At 44.8% G+C, this 20,898-nt stretch overlaps 1 protein-coding gene across 1 annotated transcript; it reads left to right on the forward strand.

Annotated features, from left to right (window-relative positions):
* Positions 1–863: 863 nt before the first annotated feature.
* PKD2L1 (polycystin 2 like 1, transient receptor potential cation channel) lies at positions 864–18,541 on the forward strand. Its single transcript, XM_009466684.2, has 16 exons — positions 864–897; positions 1,030–1,397; positions 5,308–5,421; positions 6,777–6,904; positions 8,079–8,335; positions 9,239–9,463; positions 9,829–10,057; positions 10,422–10,592; positions 11,316–11,497; positions 13,756–13,876; positions 14,573–14,671; positions 15,439–15,560; positions 15,881–15,998; positions 16,244–16,380; positions 17,165–17,312; positions 18,329–18,541. The coding sequence occupies exons 2-16, from the start codon at positions 1,103–1,105 to the stop codon at positions 18,539–18,541; spliced, it is 2,559 nt and encodes an 852-aa protein (XP_009464959.2). The 5' UTR covers positions 864–897; positions 1,030–1,102.
* The last annotated feature ends 2,357 nt before the right edge of the window (positions 18,542–20,898 follow it).

The following is a 20,898-nucleotide window of genomic DNA, read 5'->3' on the forward strand; positions in this document are numbered from 1 at the left end:
ATCTCATCACCAAGACAGAAGCCTGTCATCCCAGGGTTAAGCCATCACCTGATCCTCCCCTCCATGGGTACAGTCACAGGCCTCAGCACCTGTGGGGCCTGGGGCTACTTGCTGCTGTCTGGGGGGGAGAGGAACGCTGGTAACCCCCGTTTTGCCTGGTATAATCCTTTTTTTTTCTCAGGTTTGCCTCAGGGCCAGCAGGCACTGCAGGACTTAGGGAAATTCTGCAAAAGCAGAAGAGTCCAGTCCCTGGTTTCCAAAACCCACACTACAAGTTTATTGCTGTTTTTTACTCCTGCTTTTAACAATGAGACAGCAAAGAGGATGCTGCAGAAACACTGACTGGGATCACGTTTTAGGCCAAACCCCAGCTTTTTCCTGAAGTGTCCGCAAGGCTTGGCACAGGACCCGCAGCGCCTGCGAGCCCGCCACCAGGCGGCTGCCCGGGGCGAGCTGCCCGGGGCGAGCTGCCGCCGCCGCCCGCTGCCGCCGCCCGCCGCCCCGCGCCGCCGCCGCTCGCAGCGGGCGCTTCTGCTCTTCGGCGCCCCATGGAAAATTCAAGGCTTCCCCGACCCCCGGAGCAAAGGCTCCCCGTCAGCCAGCGCCCACCGCTCTCCCCAGCGGCACTTGCAGAGGCTCCCACTGCGGCGCCCCGCCGGAGCTTCACGTGGAGCTGATCAGGGCTGCAGGGGTCCAATTAAATCCCAGCCACCTCCTCCTCTTGCCCCCTCAACTCAGGGGCCGTCTCCTAGCAGCCTCCTCTTCCTACGATGGCATCTGGGTCTGTTATCTCTGTTGGGAAGCCGAGAAGGTCTCCTGGATGTGTCGGTGTTCCCAGGACTGCTGGGATAATAGGGCTGACGGTGGTTCCTAACAACGGGTAGTGCCACCCCTCTGGTAGGTGTCACTAGCTGAGCTGATATAAAAGAGAGAGTGGATGTGTGCAATCTGTGGGAAGCTGGTGGTGTGCCTTCTCCTGGTTCTGAGGCAGATAAGCCGTTTGGCATTGACTGATTCTCTCTCTGCTAGCTTACAGCTCTAGCCTGGGCAGGCAATCTTCATAATTCCAGTTAAAAAGTACTTCTGCTGGCAGTGATTAGCCATGAGCTCATCTCACCCAAACAACAGAGCTGAGAGTCACTTTCAAGCCTCAGAGGAGCACGAACTGGAGGCAGTGGGGAAGAAAGCTTGGGATAATCCTGTTTACAATGGCTCTCCCTCTACCTCCTTGAAGATTCGAGCCATCTACAACCCCAAGTCCATCCTGGAGAATCCCTATGAGAACTTTGAAGAGGCAGGAGATCCACTGCACTACCAGGAAAAGCAGAGCAAAGCTGTGGATGGGAAGACAAGTCCTTTCCTGAAGTGCTGTTTCTACATCTTCAGAGGTATCCGAGGTAAAGCTCTGATATCTCACTAGGAAGGATTTACCAGCCCTTGGGAAGAACAAGGGGGGGGGGGCAGTTGGGGGATGCAGAAGGTAGAAACCCCATGTATCTGTGTAGCCCAGGAACCTGCTCAACATAGACTAGCATTGCCCCAGAGATCATCTTTGGCTGACCTGGGGGGAGCATCCTCATTCTGTGTGCCTTGCTGTAGCTCTGGCGTCTGTCCTGTTACCTTTGCTACAAGGCAGGAGGTACAGACGGACTTAGTGGTGTGCTCATGGTCATGCAATGAATCTGTTGGCAGAGCTTAGGTGTCCTGAATCCACAGGAGCCATTGCTCTGGTGATGAGACTATTCTGTCTTTCTGTGCATTTTCTAGATGGAGTGGTACTGGCCCCTGCGTTACACTAAATTAAGAACTGACATAAATATCCACCAGAGAAAATCTAGCACTGTCAGGACTGAAATGCAGATAATAGGAATGTATCAAAAAACACTTTGCTTGAAGACAGCTGAAAGAAAGAGGTGCTAGTTTCCAGTTTAAAGGACAAAGGGGAATGAAATATTATGTAGGCTTATTCAGAGGCAATCAGAAAGCTGGGAGCAAGTTAGGTCTCCTGTAAGGCTACAGCCCTGGGCAAGGGCATTTGTTGAACTGTTTCATATAGAAGGCATAAAGTCCTAATGCTGTAAAAACAGGGAAGAAAAAGCAATAAGCTGTTTCTCGCGGAAACTATTACTTTCTTGCCAATGTGTCTTTATTCCTGACTCGGACGAACAGCAATGCCAGGAGCGCTGCTTCCTAGTCTTGCAAGAACGTTTCTCGGAGCTGTACCTTCTAACAGTACATGTGAATGAATAATGGTATAGCCTGGTCCTGAATTGCACAGCCCCTCTATGATCAGTTACTTGTCATTGCAGTCACAATCTAACACTACTAATTCACATGGAAGCCAGAGCTGAGTCTTTAGAGGTTTCTCCTGGCCAAGGAGCAGTGCTGGGTGGGCTTGGTGGGTAATTACAGATTGCTCAGAGGCAGTGTATCTTTTACCTGTTTTATTCTGATATCCTTTCTTCTAGGCGTTTTTTGAGACTTAAAAAGGAAAAACAAATCCATACTTTAACATCAGAATTCCATTTGTGAGATGCCGGGGTTGAAATTGGAGAATGCAAATGAAAATACATGTCAGGACGCTACACCGTTCCCTTCTTCTGTGACTGTTGCTGTAGTGTGTCCTGCCAGCAAGGGTGGTAAATAGGGTTTTAGGACAGACCAGAGCTGGGAAGATGAGATCCAAAGGCCAGTGCAGCCAGAAGAAAAGCCTCTATCAGCCTCACAGAGGTGGGGATTTCTTCCTTGAAGAATTTGCATCCTTCCTTTGCATCTTTATTAGGTGCTCATTATTTTTTATCACCTCTCCAAATATTGCTAGTTTTCCCCCCTGCCCTCCCCTTCCATTTAATCACATTAGTGTCTCACATGGCAAGCGGACGTAGTAAAGAGAAGTTGCTTAGCCAAGTACAGTTTGTGGGGGTTTTTTTTGCTTAAAAATCATTCCTTGGGATTACGTGTCCATAGCTCTTCGGGGGTGCTGGTCATGGTTGGCTTATTGAGTTCTTTTCTTGTCCTCACCAGCTACTGGGCTGGCCTACCAGTGAGTAGCTGCTGCTCCTAGCGCCACTGCTCAGGACTCTTCCTCTCTAAACTGTGTCCACGCAACTCTGGGTCCTCTGGTTCCTGCCTGCCTCCTGGCACCTCAGCTCTTCATGGCCAGCCTACAGATGGACTTTGCTGGGTATCTGGGTGGCACAGTGGCTGGTGAGGGGCACTCAGCTTCCCACTGCCTTTGGAAGGCTGTACCTGAGGCTATGAGCTAGTCACTTACCTGGGTCACAAGTTTGGTTTAAAAGCAGCCTCAGAAGATAATGTAGATGTTGCCATTAATTCTTACCAGTAACCTGTTACTATCAGGAAGGCAAGAATTACAAACAAATTGCATTGATTGCCTGTTTTCTAGATTCTGAGGTTTTTTTCCTTGCTCTGCCTTGTGAGTGCTGGACGGTCATGCAAGATGCCATAAGGAAGCCTGGATGTCTTCTAGTCTTGAGAATCCTTGTACTCCAAATGCCATGTCCAAACCAGCTGCATTCCCAAGGGAGTAGGTGGTGCCACAGGAGACACAGATGGGGACATGCTTCATGTATGAGGTGGTATATTTCCATGGCATGTTTCCTAAAGAAACAGCTGAAACCAAACCTCAGCTGATGTAGTTTTACCATTATTGGATGCAATTTGAAAAGGTACTGGGCCGGCCTTATGGTCCTCCAGGTATAATTTTGGGCAAGTCTCTGAACTAAGTTTTCAAGGATATTTGAGTGTCCCAGAATTTAGGTGTTCCCAAGTACACTTCTTCTCCCAAAGCAAAGAAAGTCTGTGCCTCTGTTCCCAACATGTAGATAGTAGGGGTTCCCTGCCTCATGGAAAAACAAATAAACTTGTTCAAAGATTGTGGTGTTGTCATATCTAGAGATGAAGGGGGTCATTTAAAAGTGACCTGAACAGATGGGTGGTTGTTGCCCCCCATTTTTCTCTGTTGTGGAGATTCCTGTAGACCACATGCCAGTCTCTCCTGCACGTGAGTTAATCCAGACCTTCTCCGGGCTCTCATTTCTGTTGCTGGTCTGGCATGCCCAGAACAGGCTACTGGTTTGTCTGTCCAGGAGTGACGGTGGAAGCTGCAACAGGCACTATGGCAGCTGAAGGTGCAAAAAGCTTTGAGATGCCAAAGAGCTATTGAAAGGACAGGAGTAAATGCACACAGACCAGTATACCACTTTTGCTTGATCCAAAGAAAAAAAGCCCTTCGTCCTCTGCCAGAGATGACTTCAAATGTGTGGCCTTTGATCAGCTTTGATCCTGGCTTGCAGGAAGATGATTGTTGCGTACTACTGGGGATGGGCATCAGGGCTGAGCTGTCCAAGAGCTGCAGAAAGCAGCAAGACTACAGGTATTATTGACATGGCTTCCATCACTAAGCTTTCAAGTGGAAGTTCTTATGCCTTTCAACTTCAGGAGGTTTTCAGAAATCACAACAGAAAGCCATTACAGCAAGAACAAACAAATACACTAATGATGTGAGGCAGTTCATCAAACCCAAAATATCAAGGCTCCTTTTAAAGGAAGTGTTTCTGTCTTTTTGATCAACCCTGCTGATGTTTAATGAGTTGCTTTCACTGTGTGAAGAAATCTGGTGCAATTGGCATAACTGTATTGAAGTCAGCAGAGCTCCATTGATAGACATCCTGAAGATAATTTGGCTCTAAATTTTATGCTGAAACTATTGAGTTGGGTTATTTGATTGAGTCTTATGACCTACAAGAAATCTGCAGGAGTTTTTAGGTACACAAGGGACAAATATTTGGGGCCTGACGGTTCAATATATACTAAAAGGACTAATGGTTGTAAAGCTAACATCAGATGCAGTTCTGCTATGGAAGTCCTATCAGAAGGTCAGCTGTTGGCACATGGGTGACTGAGATGAAATTTTGTGTTTTCAAGAATACGTGTGACAAAGACTGAATTTCTGCAAAGAGTAAGCTGAAAAACAAGTAGGAAACGGTCAGTCCATATTGAACTCAAACAGAAAACTGGAGAGTCGTTTAGCAAAATAAGAAAGCTAATATATTTCAGTTTCAGTCAGCCCCAAATCTTTTGTTCACGCTGAAATGGTTTTTTTAGGGGTTATCTAACACATTTTTATAGCTCTTAGTCAAGTTTTGAAAATAAAAATGATTTTGCTTTCAAAAATGACAAAAGTCCAACTCCCAAGAGTGTTCTTTGGGAACAGAACTTCAGCTGCTTACACGGCCTTTGAGAATGGCCATCAAAACTCTCCACTTTCTTCTTTACACTCAACAGGTCTGTGGGGCACTACGTTGACCGAGAACACAGCTGAAAACAGAGAACTTTATGTGAAGACCACACTGCGAGAGCTGCTAGTCTATATCGTGTTCTTGGTGGACATCTGTCTATGTAAGTAGCTGTCACATCTCATAGGTGTCTTTTCTGTGTGCAGTGTGAGGAGAATAATGTGAGGTGTTATTATCAGACTTCCTCACTCTGTTGTAGGTGTTAAATTTATCGTACATGCACTCACTGCAGCAAACGTGTGTCATTAACCTACAGAATAGCTGCTGCACACACAAGTAAAATAACTATCGCTCTAGACCTAATTAATATGGGTTAAGTTTAAGCAATATTTTCTGATCCATGTTATCAATTCTAGCCATTGACTCCACAGTCCTGGGAGAATCTGCCCCGGGTCTTGTCTTAATTTCACAGCGAATGTTCAGACCCCAGAGAGCAGCTCTAGAAACTTCCTGGGATCAAAGACACAGGGTTCAGAGAGATTTTTCCTCTCTGGGACTGGAGGGATGGCTGAGGTGATAAAGCAGATGGCAGCTCGCACTGGTGTTCTTGGGTGGATTTAATGCGTCCCTGTGCTGAATGCTAATGGGCTTTGTGTGGGTAGAACAATGGCTGTTTGTTTTTTGGGAAGGTTAATTCATTATCGCCAATGAGCACCTGTGGCATGGGACAGTGAAGAGGATTATATTTCATGGACCCTATGGCAGGAGAGAGAGACAGACAATACCAACCTGAGTTACTATCACACTGGCCCAGGGAGAGAGTGCTTCAGCCACTCTTCCTAAAGAACAAAGATACAGACACAGACGTACATGTGGTCACACACTGACTCATCTAGAAGTCGGGGGTGGGGGGAGCGTCTTGAATGTCAGCTGCTTTATTTTCATAGTGCCCTTTTAACAGTAGGACATGTTCTTAGTGATCACCATGATGGACGCTTTTCTGCAGGAAGGAGCCCTGGAGAGTTGAAACAACATGTTCAGGGAAGTTAGAGCCTGCTCCTGTTTGAGGTTTCTTGGTAGATGAGAACTTAACTGGAGCTTTCCACTTGGGAAAATGGAGTGGTCTCTATAACTTTATAGGTTCAGATCAGAACTTCAAAATACAGATCATGGACTTTGTTCTGAGAAAGAAAATTTCTCTCAGAAATCTTGTCTGAGGAAAAAAAATTGTTGCCTGGGATGTTCAGTTGCATCATCCAATGGTCTTCTCTGGCTTTCAAACTCTTACGGTCTGTCAGTCTGACAGTTTAAATTCTGGAACATGCAACAGATCGGTTTGCAAATCCCTAAGAAAGCAGAAAGTAATATGATTAGAGCTCCCAAGGTTTCTTCTCTTGTGCCTTGGTCAGCTTACGTGTGATAGTATAAGCTACACAGAAAGTGAATATATACATATATTTATGTCAGGCTCCAATATTCAGGTATAAGGGAGGACGCTCCTCTTGTCTGTTCTCTTAGTGACATATGGAATGACAAGTTCCAATGCCTATTACTACACCAAAGTGATGTCTGAGCTCTTCCTCCAGACCTCTGCGGATGGCCGTGTCTCCTTCCAGTCCATTGGCAGCATGGCTGACTTCTGGGTGGTGAGTACAAGTGTGGCCCAGCATGGGGAGCCCTGGAAATCTCAGCTAGACTGGGATATTCAGTTCCCTCTGAATGTGCTACCTCGTGCTTTCAGCAAGGCATTTTGCTGCCGCAAGCTTTTGCCAGCTACTAGCAATAGTTACAATATAATTTGCATGCAAAATATCCACTGATTTAAAATATAATTTATCCCTCTGAGCACTGTGGCCAGAATACTGGCTAGGCTAAGTGTTGTGCGTGCCCAGAAGAGTCCATTCCCCAGAAACTTACCAGCTAGGCAGGCAGGACATAATAAAAAGAAATTGCTGCAATATGATGCTCATTGCACAGATAGGGAGTACCGGCCCGGAGAGGCCAAGTGACTTACTCAAGGTTTCCTTGTGGTAGAAATGGCTTTGAATCCTACAGTCCAATGTCTTCATGCTGGTGTCTTAGTAATAAGCCTATGCCCATTTTCACGGGCAATTGTGGGAACAGCATACTTAACCTGCCTGTAATTCATGCCTGGGGTGGTCTGATCCATAGTTTCTTTATGAAGAAGCTGGATTAATATTTGCACTGACTTTTACCAAAGACAATAAAGAGGCAAAAAGATGTCTAGGGTCTAACACATTTCTGTCAAAGAACCGGTAAAGGAATAATATAAGCCACAGTGAATGCCGTTGAGATATTGCAACCACTTGTCTCTGACAGTCAACCAGAAATTGTTTGTTAGTTAGCTTTGTCTTTTCCTGCTGTCTTAAAAAAGTAAAATGAACTATGGCACTATTGTTTTTTTCCTCTGCTGTTTCCAGGGCACTGACGCACCCCCTTTTCATAATTCACACCTCATGCCAGGACAATTCCTTGAGACTTGTGCTTACTGACGTGGAAGGGACAAAGAGGCTTGCAGGGCCCTTGTCTCTTCACTAACCCAACAAGGTGCAGCAACCATATTACAGGCCAGTGAGAAGCCAACAACAGCCCTGCTGCCCAACATCCCTCCTCCACCCTGTGGCTCCGCCAGCCCTAGTCTTTCCCCTCCTTAGCATATATCCAACACAAGCTTCTACTACTTTCCATCTTGGGGAGTAGAGAGGGGTGGGTCAGGTCCTACTATCTCAAGCCCAGGCCAAGAAAATTCCTCTGATATGTGGGCTGTGAAGAAGTTGTTCTCCTCTCCTTCTCTTGCAGTATGCACAAGGTCCCCTTCTGGATAATCTTTACTGGACAAAGTGGTACAACAACGAGTCCCTAGCAGCGCATGGCACGCAGTCATACATCTATTACGAGAACCTGCTGCTGGGTGTCCCACGCATGCGACAACTGAAGGTGAAGAACAATTCCTGTGTGGTCCATGATGACTTCAAGGAGGAAATCTCAGGCTGCTATGATGTATACTCAGAAGACAAGGAGGAAAGGGTCTCCTTTGGACTCGTCAATGGAACGGCGTACGTACATCTTCTGCTGTTCAGGATTAGAAGATCTGGAATTTTTTTTTTTAGTTTTGTTCGGTTGGTTGGTTTGGGTTTTTTTTTGTTGCCCCAAATTAGTCTCTTCTAGTTAAAATAAGATCTGCTGAGCCACAGGATACCAGGGCTGAGCTTTTCATATAAGGCTGGAATTCCCCTTGCAGTCAGCGGCAGCAGGTCCTCTTTGTCTATCAATAAGGCCAAGTGTCTCTTTGGGGAAAAGCACAACAGAATGCGTGGCAGAGTGGGACCTGTTGGGAAAGCCATGAAAAATCCAGTGGAGAATTAGGTAAAGATTGTTGTTTGTTTTTAAGAGGGTGAGGATAAATAGGGACCTTTGGGATAAGAGCATCATCCATTTGATAGATATCTGCTTCCTTCCTAGATTTCAGGAGCCAGAGAGAAGGGAGTGCATCTCTTTCACCTTGAAAACCTATTTCTCTATAATAATGTGAGGTAGCTGGAGTTTAGTAACTCTTTGCTTGCTGCATGTGTCTTGGTCTGTGAACGAGAAACTATTGTTCATAAGAAAATGACTGCAAGTGTGTTCGAAGCAGAACATGTGTGCAACATGGTAGAAGGCAATACAGCAGATCCTGGGAGTAGCCTTCATGCAAACAAGACTGTCGCATAGCCAATGAACCTGCGGAATTTTCCTTCCATAGTATTGCAAGTCATGTTGTGTTACTGCTGGGAAGTACTAGATCAGAAATCTATCGATAATGAACTGATGTAGGCTCAGATCTGGAATAGGAATTAAGTGCCAACTCTTTAATTAAGAACTGCTCTGTCCCTTGAAGATATAGCCTAATTTCTCCTGGCTACAAGGTCATATCCAAGCCTGGGATGGTGATGCCTTTGCTTATGGCTTGTCTGTTGCAGGTGGAGGTACCATTCTGAGGAGGACCTGGGTGGCTCATCTCACTGGGGAAGACTAACCAGTTACAGTGGGGGAGGATACTACATAGACCTCAAGTTAACCAGAGAAGAGAGTGCTGAAGCCCTACAGGTCTTGAAGGAGAAGTTGTGGCTGGATCGGGGGACACGAGTTGTCTTCATTGATTTCTCTGTGTATAATGCAAATATCAATCTGTTCTGTGTTCTGAGGTAAGCGGAGTCCCACTGAATATTCTTCTGCCTCTTGCTTCTTCCTCAATGCCACAGTTTCTTAATATGCAAAAATTTTAATATGGTCCACCAGGGGGGTAGGACTGAGTGGTGTCAGTAGATGTTGCATAGATTAGTAAGAAGACTTTGTCTTCCTGACGTAACCAGTCACACTTCTCTTCACCTTTCACCCTTTCCTATCATGGGCTGTGAAGCAGCAGAGATAAGGCTGCATAAACACATGCACAACTCTTCCACTCATGGTTTGGTGGATAGCTCATGCTCAGGTTTGATGCCTCTCAAAATTATCGAAGAGCCTCCCTCCCTCTGTTTGTAATTACCAGAGTTTTCTTGTCCCTTTCAAGGTTAGTGGTTGAGTTTCCAGCCACTGGTGGTGCCATTCCCTCCTGGCAAATCCGGACAGTCAAGCTTATACGATATGTCAGTGCGTGGGACTTCTTTGTTGTTGCCTGTGAAATTGTCTTCTGTGTCTTCATCTTCTACTATGCGGTGGAGGAGATTTTGGAGCTGCGTATCCACAAGCTTCAGTACTTCACCAGCATCTGGAACATCCTGGATGTGGTAGTCATTCTGGTGAGGATCCTTACACACTTTTTGTGGGGAGCAATGGCAGAGAGGTATAAGAGCCAAAACAAATGAAGGAATGAGGAAGCTGGTCTAAAGAGGACAAGTTGGCACATGTTTTGCTCCACTAGCAAAATGAACCAGCAGGGTAAATGGACACATGCTCTTCTATCAGCTGTTAGGAGAAAATTCTTTTCTTAGAGATCCCTGAGAGGCTGTGAAGTCAGGGGATCATTCAGTGCATTAAGACCTTATTTCCATCCCCCACCAGTAAACTGCACTTGTGAAGTGTGATAGCAAGGAATTCTGTGACACTTTAATTTCTGTAGGAAGCATAGGCACAGTGGTCACTGCAGACTCTTCCTCTTCGCAGCTCTCCACCATCGCTATTGGGTTTCACATCTTTCGCACCATTGAGGTGAACAGACTGTTGGGAGAGTTGCTGAAGCACCCTGACACCTATGCAGACTTCGAGTTCCTGGCATTCTGGCAGACACAATACAACAATATGAACGCAGTCAACTTATTCTTTGCCTGGATCAAGGTATTGTAGGAGGTCTGGGAGGTGCCAGGCCTCCCATCTCAGACCTCTTCCTCTAGATAGCTTGGGGGTTGACTCTTCCATCCCTCTGAGTGAACGAGGGTAACAGCTATCTAGCAGAGAAGGATTTTCCTCAAAGTTGTATGCTCTGTTTTGCAGTAAATCCAGACAACTTTTCAGCCTGCATTCTGAGGCCAGTTATTTGGAGATAACGGACACGGAGATGAGTTCAGACGACGTGGTGTAAAAGTGGTTTTCAAAAATGCTGAGTACAATATAATTTTGTCCATCCTGTACTATTTTAGTATTTTGGAGCATAATCTGGTAAACTGTGTTTTCCTTTCATGATGGCCACCCAAAACTGGAAGTGACTCGTCTGTTGGCATGGACTTTGCATTTCAACCAAGGTGTCTTGGTATGGTGGAAAGCCACACTGTACTTGGGGCTCCTCATTAGCCTCAAAACATTTGTCCTTATAGCAGTTGCTCTTTATATTTTCCTTTGACATGGGGAACAAAGTCATATGTTTATGATCCCACAGGAAGATGGTGGCACACTTGGGAAAAATATCCTGAACACTAACCCACTGTTCCCCTAGCCTGGCTGTCTTCTCAGTGCTTTGGTACTATAGTGAATCTCTGGTCTTAGTAAGCATGTGCATATATGAGACAGACTGACCTAGCTGATGGTTTGACCTAACTTTGTCCCTGTTCTTTCTTCTTGCAGATATTCAAGTATATTAGCTTTAACAAAACAATGACCCAGCTCTCCTCCACACTGGCACGTTGTGCCAAGGACATCCTGGGCTTTGCCATTATGTTCTTCATTGTCTTCTTTGCCTATGCCCAGCTGGGTTACCTTCTTTTTGGGACACAAGTGGAAAACTTCAGCACCTTTGTTAAATGCATGTAAGTGTATAAGTCAGAACCATGTTTCTATCATTTCATCAAAAGACTTTTTACTACTTTCCAACCTCTCCCCAGTTGCAAATCTGAAGGTCAATCAGACACCTGCTGTATCTCATTGTAATAAAGCCACAATGGTTAATAAGTCACTCACAGTCCTCCAGCCATGACATCTTCATGGACAAAAGAATGCAGTTAAAAAATTGAGGGTTACAGACAGATTTCTGATTGTCTGGTGTTTATCAGTAGGGATTTGAGTAGCTGATCCTACCAGACTTTGAGACTCCTTGCAGCCCTACAGTTCAATGGAAATCCCAGACTTTTCATGGGAGCATTTAGTGAGAAGTTTCAGTTTGCTGAAGCCTAGACAGCTTTCCCTTGATGTGGAGCTATTAGGCACACCAAGGGTACTCAACATACAGAGTGGTTTAACATCTTTCTGCAGAAAAGCATCATAGCTTAGCTGATAATTTAGTTTCTGTTCTGCAGGACCTTCTGTCACCTTCTCACCTGCTGTGGGTCCATAAAGGCAGTAGAATAGTGCTGTCTGGCTGTCACTGAGACAAATTTGTGTTCCTATACACCACCAGATGCCTTTAGGCCTAGCTAGGTTACACATCTCTGTAATTCTGGTGGTAAGAACTGAATAGCTCAAAACAAGTGTTTTGAGGTAGGCTCAGAGTGTTGTTTGTTTGTTTGTTTGTTTGTTTGTTTGTTTGTTTTAATAAGGAAGAGGCCCAGATAGAAGCTCCAGAGTTTTGAAATTCTCTGGCTTCCAAATACACTTGCTGATCACATCATTTCAGTGTCTGCACAACAGCTGCATGAAAACTTTTCTGCTTTTCATCAGATAGTGCACCTGAATTCAAACAAAGATTTGGATGGAATACTGTTTGTTGCTACAGGGTTTTCACAGGGAAAAGCAGTAGTAGTGCATTTATCTTATCAAGATGATACCTTTAAACACTGAAATGAAAAAGTCGGAAACTTCATATTTATATTATTTATAAATATATCTGATTTTGATAAGATAGAAGCTCTACTTCATTTCTGAAAGTTGGTATTCATATAATATGCTAATTTTAATACAAATTCAGCACAAAGTTTTCTAAAATATGCTGTATAATAGTCTAAATAAGATTAAGTAGACATTTTCAAAGCAAAAAAGATAAAAATAATTTCTTACTGGAAGGAGACATTTCAACATCACTGAATTGGGACAATTTAAACCAAAGAAGAGGAAGCAATGCCATATTCTTCTTCATTAGGCCTGGAAAACATTCCCAGCTCCCTCAATAGTCCAAATTCAAGGAATCTGAAATGGAGCTTTGCATTTCTCAGACAGGATTTTCAGGATCTGGGCTTTCAAGGTCCTTTTCCCTGCACATGGCTTCACAGTCTGTGTCTGTCTTTCCATCTGTCTTTTCCTTTTCTTTGTTTTTTTTTTCTTTCTTTTTTTTTTTTTTTCATCTTTTTAATTGGAGGGTATTTTTTACAAAGGTCATTTCACTGATCAATTTCCAGAGAAGTCCCACAGGTAATGTGCCAAGATAACCTGAGATGGGGGATGACCAGTGGGTGGATGAGCACCCACAGAAGGGGGTGTTGGGGAAGTGAGTTAAGATATCCAGTCTCAGGCAGCCCTTCAGTCCATGGGCCTCCTCAGGCAATATGTGATGTTAAGGGAGGTACCTGCTACAGCAGCAGTTTTCAGCCTGTATTCCACAGACCTCTGGCAATTCAGGTCCTGCCTTTAAGAGGTCTACAAGAGATAACTGAGATAAGCAAAATTCTGATCAATAGGCTTACACTTGCTTCATTGTAGGGGCTATGAATTGCAAAAGGTTGAAGAGCATTGTCCAGTACTAACATTCTCTCCACAGTCTCATGAACTCTCTTGCCAGAGAAGGCTTCAGTGAGTCAAATGTCTTTATAAGGGAAAATTCAGGTTGGTTTTGGTTTGGTTTTGTTTTTAACTCCTGTTTAGACCAAAACACTCTTTGGACAACCAGAAATTCACGTGGAAACCGTGTTTTACTCTCCAGCCAGCTCTTGCTCTAATCAGATTGGCTCCATTTACCCCTGAAATACTATGGGTACATTTAACTCACCAGTCAGACTGAGTGACTTAGACCCTGCTCTGGCTTGTGCCTGTGACCATCTGGGCTGCAGGCAGGTTCAGGGTTCACCTCAGGACTCTCTGAGGAGGTAGGATAAATGTATGTGCCTTTGTGTGACCTTGGTCTCTTCCTCTCCTCCAGCTTCACCCAGTTTCGGATCATTCTTGGTGATTTTGACTACAATTCCATTGACAATGCCAACAGGGTCCTTGGGCCTATTTACTTCGTCACCTATGTGTTCTTTGTTTTCTTTGTGCTCCTGGTAAGCAAGAAAGCCCTACTTTCCCCTGTATTGACAGCAGTGTTTGAGAGATCCCTCCCGATTAACCCCTGAGTTAGGTGCAGTGCAAACACTTAGAGAGAAAGGAAGGTTCTGTTACAATAGCTTTGCAGTGCAAATAGACCAAAGTAGACAAAAAGCAATTCATTGCAATTAGGGGTTTGATGATCAGGGCGATTAAGGGCCATATTCACATCCTTTAAGGTGAAGACTAAAACTGACTGGGAATACCACTGATGTGGTAGCTGAATTCAAGGGGATCGGTTCAGCTGCTCTGTAGCGGGCAGTGCACAAAGCATGGGGGACGGTCTCTGGCTTTCTAGACAATGGCTACAGAGGAATCCTCATAATGACCAGGTTAAATACCCAGTCCTAGGAATCCAAATGTAACCTAAGGTCTTGCAGGAGAGGCTACCAAAGGTGGTATTTGAGCTTGGAACAAATGTACCTTCAGCCACTGCTTTAACTGCAAGGACCCCCTCCCCAGTGAGAAAGCACTGTGTGGCTGAAGTGGGCCTTCCCTTCACCCACTTTAATTTTCCCAAGGGATACCCTGTGTGGAAACAGCTCCTTGTTTAACTGAGCCCTGCACAGCTATGCCTATCTCTTGCTGCTTCAGCTGCTGGAGCAGGCAAGATGCCTCATGCTTATTCACCTCTTTTCTTCCCCTTTTTCTAGAACATGTTTCTGGCCATCATCAATGACACCTACTCAGAAGTCAAGGAGGAGCTTTCAAGCCAGAAGGATGAGCTGCAGCTCTCAGACATCTTGAAGCAGGTGATGAATAATGAAAGCTGTGCTACTTTCTAGCTAAATTCTGAAGCATTTTCTGGAAGTCCCTGACCTACATGGAATTTACTAGAGAAAAACAGTGGCTGCCAACTCCAGATCCACCTTCTTGGTGCACACAGGAGTCACAGTTCCTTTCTGGGATAAATCAAGCTCCCAAATCCTTTGGCAATGGGAAGATGAGAAAGCAGGGGTTGGGGGAATCCTGTTACTTGAGCATGTTGGTAATGTTTCTGAGAGACTTTTCTTCCTAGGACAGTCTCTAGACAAAGCTCTTTCAGTCCTTAATAGAATGTACTTTGATCAATAAAATGGCAGGTCCTATTTTGCTAAGCTGAGCATGTTACAGTGGTGCAAATGTAGTGGGTTACATCTGGGTTTCCTATGGGCAAATTCCAGAAAAGGTCCTGGAAGTTCACAACTCTGTGCTGTGGGACCAATATTCTACGAAGACTGGTATTTGAGACATTATCTTAAACAGCTGATGACTGGGAGCTCAGATAAAGCGAGAGTCAGGAGGAGAAAAGCAGAGGGCAAACTTTGTCATGGAGACCCTGGCTACCATGTTGGTGTTGCTTTGAAGGCGTGATCCTAGTTTAGAGATGGGGCTCATTCAGCAGTGTTGTATTTTTGCTTCTGGGAAGCTTAAAATCTCCCTGTGTTACTCAATGCACCCGTATTGCATTGTCCACGCTGCCCTATTTTTCGCTGTTCTGCCTGCATGATTCTGTGTCCGTTTGCACCTTTGGTAACAGAGCTACAACCGGACGCTCATGAGGCTGAAGCTGAAGAAGGAGCGTATTTCCGATGTGCAGAAAGCTCTGCAGAACGGAACAAAAGAACTGGACTTTGAAGACTTCAAGAACAGCTTGAAGGAGTAAGTGAGTCAGCTTGAGGGATGCTTGCTTATTCCTTTCTTTTGGTCATACAGGTAATTTAAATTTTCTGGTTTTCAAGGCTGGGAGAGCAGTTAGCTCGGATCTGGGCAATGTAAGACTCAAAAAAAAAATAGTTATCATCTTTCCTCACATGTTTAGTCTCCTACTCTAAATGGGTTTGTGTTGCTCTCTTGCTGTTGGGATGTTTAGGTTTGTCACTGGCAGGAGGAAACAATATGCTGATTTCAAAAGGCATGCTCCCACATTGTTAGAGCCTAACAGTGTAATTCAGTGCCTTGAGCTTTCTATTCTTTTACAGACTGGGCCATGCAGACCATGAGATCACAGCAGCCTTCTCCAGGTTCGACAAAGATGGCAACCACATCCTTGATGAAGAGGAGCAACAGCAGATGAAGCATGACCTAGAGGCGAAAAGGGTAAAAAAAAAAAGGGCGGGGGGGGGCAAGGAAAGAAACCCTCTGTTTGGTAGCGATCACTCCAAAGTGGCCTCAGGAATCTTTAAGCTTGTGGTATAAACTAAGCAGGCAGCTCAAATATAGTTCCAACTCTGCCTGGGTAGCAGCTGAGTATATCACTGCCTGTGAAGGTCTGTGTTATTCACAGTGAAGCTGACACAGAGTTAGTATTCAACTTTTCAGGAGTTTCTTTATCTATCTTCTAGGCTGCTCTGAATACAGAGATTGAAAATTTGGGGAAATCCTATGCTGACAACAACCTGGATGAGAATCTGACCTATGTGGAAGCAAGGAATAACCACGCCAATAAGGCCAGCTGGGTCTCCAAAGAAGAGTTCCAAGTGTATGTTTGTGCTGGCAGTAGTTTAATCCCTCTGTAAATGAGGGGTCTGATTCCCTGCTGTTTCCTTCCCTGATGTAACTGTTTACATTGGTGCTGAGCAGTTTCAGTAAGATCTTGTCCCTTTTTATCTTGCACACGTGTAAATGAGCAGGTCAGGAGAGAACTGGACAGTTCTTGTAATGTAGTTTGCTTGTCCCTATAAAAGATTGGGTTAAGAAATTTTGCTTTCTGCCCCTTGAATAACCCCTGCAGCTGTCAGCTGGCCACAGGCAATATGCTGTCATGTTTCAGGTCAGAAGGTAGCCTGGATAACTGGGCCAGGGGAAGTTGATACCTTTACAGAAGGTCCTGTGGGAATAAATATCCTTATTTATGGCCTAGTTGGCCTTCATCCTCCAGGTCGGAGAACAACAATTGGCTGTTTCTTCCACAGGAGGAGCATGGGATAAACACAGCACAGAGAATCAGGAGATCCTGATTCTGCTCCTGAGAAACACTGAGCAATCCACAGAGGGCCATATCAAAGGAGAGGCAGGTGCAATATTTAATAATGGGATTATATTGTGATCCAAACTGGTTGGGATCCATCCTAAGCAGAATCACTAATTACAGATGAAAACACAGTGTACCAGGGAGTTACGTCTTCAGTGGGTACGAATCAGTTCTCCAATGTGGAGTATTCACTCCTGTTTGCGGTCTGGCCTGTCGTCCATAAGATTTCTGCTGCAAATCCTGCTGTTCATCACAAGAAAAAGCTTGCAAATGCTCTCCATGTCTTCCTCAGCCTCCTGCAACGTGTGCTGCAGCTGGAACAGTCCATAAACAGCATTGGCTCCAAGATTGATGCAGTGGTGAACAAGCTAGATGTGTTGGAAAGAAACAAGCTGAAGAGGAAGGACCTGTTGGGCAAGCCGCTGGAAAATGTTAGCAAGGTTGGTAGCCCTCCACCATGCATTTGAGCCAGCTTCAGGGTGGGTGACCAGCCCTGCTATGTGAATGGACCTGGTATCATCTTTGCTTTCCCAGTCCCCATTGACATAAGACAAAAAGGGTTAGGCAGGGTCAGCATTTCGTATGATCAAGCCTCTTCTGTTCAAGCACAGTGACAAAAAGCTTCTTGCTTTCATGTCCCCCCAGTTAACCATGGTACCCTTAAACACACCTTCCAGCCCCTTTGAGGCCAAGCTCATTCCTGTGGCAGTGGATGCAATTCACTTGTCTTCAGTTTCTTTGCACCTACTTATCCTCAGACATCAAAAAAGATCATACCATCCTTTCCAGCAAGAGCAGCTCATGATAGTGTTGTGCACTATGATCTTAATGTCTGGCCTGTGCATTATTTATCATACATGAGGTGGAAGATTGTTAGCAGTGTGCCCATAGCGCCTCATTGCAGGCTTGAGTCTTTTGCCACAGACTGCCTGTATTCAGTCAACCAGCATATTTTGGGTCTCCAGCTTTAAAGTCAAAGGCAGAAAGGCGTGCAGGAGCCATGTCATTGCTTCATGTCTTCGTGGCTTTCGTAACGAGAATAGTCCAACAGCACACAGTGACTTAGCTGAGTCAGAAAGAAGCCTCTCTCTTTTGCAGAGTAGTTTTGTGATCCCTTCCCATCTGAAAGAGTAGTTTGGAGGGTCCTACTTCTCCTGTGAACATGCCTGGAAGATTATCTGAGTGTCTGCTTGCAGCTTTGCTTTGCCCTGGAATTTCTGTGAATGTTCTTGTGGAGGGCGAAAAGGGATGACTGTCTAATGCTTAAATATACATTCATCAGTGTATTGCAGCAAATGGTATATTGGATCTTTAATAGACAGGCAGGTTGTACTAATTTCTGGAAGAATCTGGGAAGATATTTAGTATCATGCACGCCTTGTCTCTCTCCTGGAGTGTTGCTAGACTTCTTGGTAGCTTGCTAACGATACAGGTCACTCTTTCTTCTGGTTCACAGGAGGAAGAACCCAGTCAGGAAGAGCTGCTCCCCCAGAGCCTAGACCAGCTGGGGAAAGAAGAAGCAGAAAGCTGGGGAATGGAATGTGTACAGGGAAACAACCTGAGTGGCAACTGTTCCCAAAATGGGGTCTACCCCATCTTGCCCAGGTCAAGTGTGCCGGGGTCTCAGGTGCCCAAAAACATCCAGCCGCAGTCTGATGTGCGCTTCTAGTGAACAGTGCTCCCAGTCTGCCTCCCACAGTACTAAGTCACTGTCAGTTGTTTCCCTGTTGTTAGAAAAATCAGGACACCTGGACGCAGATACCACTATTGCCAGAAACTGGTGATGTGAAAAATCAGGAATGCTTTTTTCCAGTGTAATGATGTGTAATGTCACAGAGCTAGAACTTCTCTGGAGTAGGTAGGAATTTGGAACCAGGTGTTGTATTAGTTTTCTGCCTCTGAACAGGCCAATGTAAAGTCTTTTATCTGTCCTTTCCCAAAAAGTAGAGACTCCAGAACTCTGTGAACACTTATGTCCAGAGTGGCACATTACAACTTGTTTCCAACACACACAATTGTCTGCGTGACAAAGATGTGGTAATCAATCATGTAGACAAAGAAGAATATAAATAATAATTAGTGTGAGATGCAAAGGAGAAATTCAGTTATTTGTGTCTACCTGGTTACCAGCAGTTTTGTTCTGTTGTAGTTTGTTTCCAGAACGCTTTGGTAACCCTCTCTGTACCTGAGATTCAGATGTTGAGAAAAGAGGATACTAACACCTCAGTCTGGATAACTAAAATGAGATTTGGGGGGAGATCTGAAATATCATAAACAGAGAAGCAGTTGTTACTGGTAGAGTCCAATGTCTGAGTGTTAGGGAACAGACCGCTGGTTATATGGTTTCTAACACAGCTGTTGACACTAAGAAATCTCATTATGTTGCCTATTTTCACATTCCTTAAATTGCATTTCAAGCTACTTCACAAAATCAGCACGACCTACAGAAAGTTGTGACACTTCTTATTTTTGTCAAGGAAACAATTTTGTTTGCAGTTGTGGGTGCTGACACCATTTCATTTTACGAATATTGTGAAAATGAGATGAAAGTTAGTTTTTCAGTCACATGCAAAATACTTCTTTTCCAGGCATTTTTCACTTCGCTGAGACTTTTTCCTTGTAATTGGTGCAGACTATTGCAGCTATTACAGGACCACTGTAAATGTATTTCAAATATCTTAGTCACTGGTATTCTGCAGTAGTTAACTTCTAATAGGCTCTGTAGGCTTAAAGCCAATGGAAATGCAGGTTGTCCCAGACCACTGCTAACAACTCATATTAATGCTACACTATTTGGTGTGCTATGCAGTGCAGTGATAGCTTTAGTGGGGACGTTGTGCAGTGGGGTTTTGTATTGCCACCTTTTCAAGATGGACGTGTCACTGTGTTCTGGGGGAAAGCCTCCCTGGGAATGTCTGAAGGACCTCAGGATCAGCCCTGTCCCCAGATGGTCCAGGCTGTCACAGCTACAAGACATCATTGATAAACTGACGCAGAGGGTTATTCAGCTGCCAGAGCCTAGCAGGAGCTGTGAGACCTTGTCACCCAGCCCACAGGGAGCTTAGATTTCAGCCAAGAGCTGTGGATGCAAGAACTGCAGTGTCTCACAGCTCACTTCCCATCAGCTGCTCCTGCTGCTGGGGATAAGACTTATCTGTAAGACATTGCCATGGTTCTTGACTCCTAGTTCCACTGAATTCAGAATTGAGCAAGAGCTTCTTACCTTCAACTTTTCCAGCTGAACTCAGAACAATAATGTTGCTTATTTCCTCCTTCAGTAGCATTGAGGCTATTGTCTTATTCCGAAGAAAACACCCTATGTCAGGAGAACTTACTGAAATAGGCCTTTTTTTTTTTGTGCAATTTTAATTAAACAGAAAATCCATATGCTAAGTTGTAATTGAACAGAGGAGCTATGTGCTCTCTAATGGGCTTGAAGAGTGCATACAGCCCCGTGTGGTTAATGAATCAGGTGCTCTGTGTGTTGAAAGGCACAGAGGAAGGTTCTTCCTTAAATTCATTTGTAAGACCTTGTTTTAGATCCTGGCTCAATAGCAGGCTATGGTTATTGAGGCCTAATTGCAAAATAAAAGATACAGGCTGGTCTTCTGAAGTCTCTGAAGGAGTGCCTGCCTTTTCCAGAGACTCAGAATATTGGGTGAGTCTGTGTTACTGCATAGATATCAAATACTGGGGATATTGATCTGTGAAGAACTAAGTCTGGCACCATGAGAGAGATCCAAGCAGCAACTGTCTGCTTCAGGGAGTTGATCCTGTGCTGGTAGAGTCAGTGGAAGATATGTTGCTGGCTCAGGTTTAGCTCCTTAACTTAGCAACAACTACTGTGAGGACAACAGTATCCTGAACTCGGGTCCTGCCAAGAAAATGAAGGTGAAAGTGATTATCTGTAAGGCCTGGCTTTATAAAGTCTCAGATTTCTCACAGGGACAGTGTTGCTTGGTTGTTCTGCTCAACAGAAAAGGTGGCACAAGGCCTCCCTCTTTGCATTGCCCAGTGTTTCTGTTC

Source organism: Nipponia nippon, unplaced genomic scaffold, assembly GCF_047370975.1.
Source record: "Nipponia nippon isolate SJK-2023a ecotype South Korea unplaced genomic scaffold, ASM4737097v1 scaffold_3, whole genome shotgun sequence".
NCBI lineage: Eukaryota > Metazoa > Chordata > Aves > Pelecaniformes > Threskiornithidae > Nipponia > Nipponia nippon.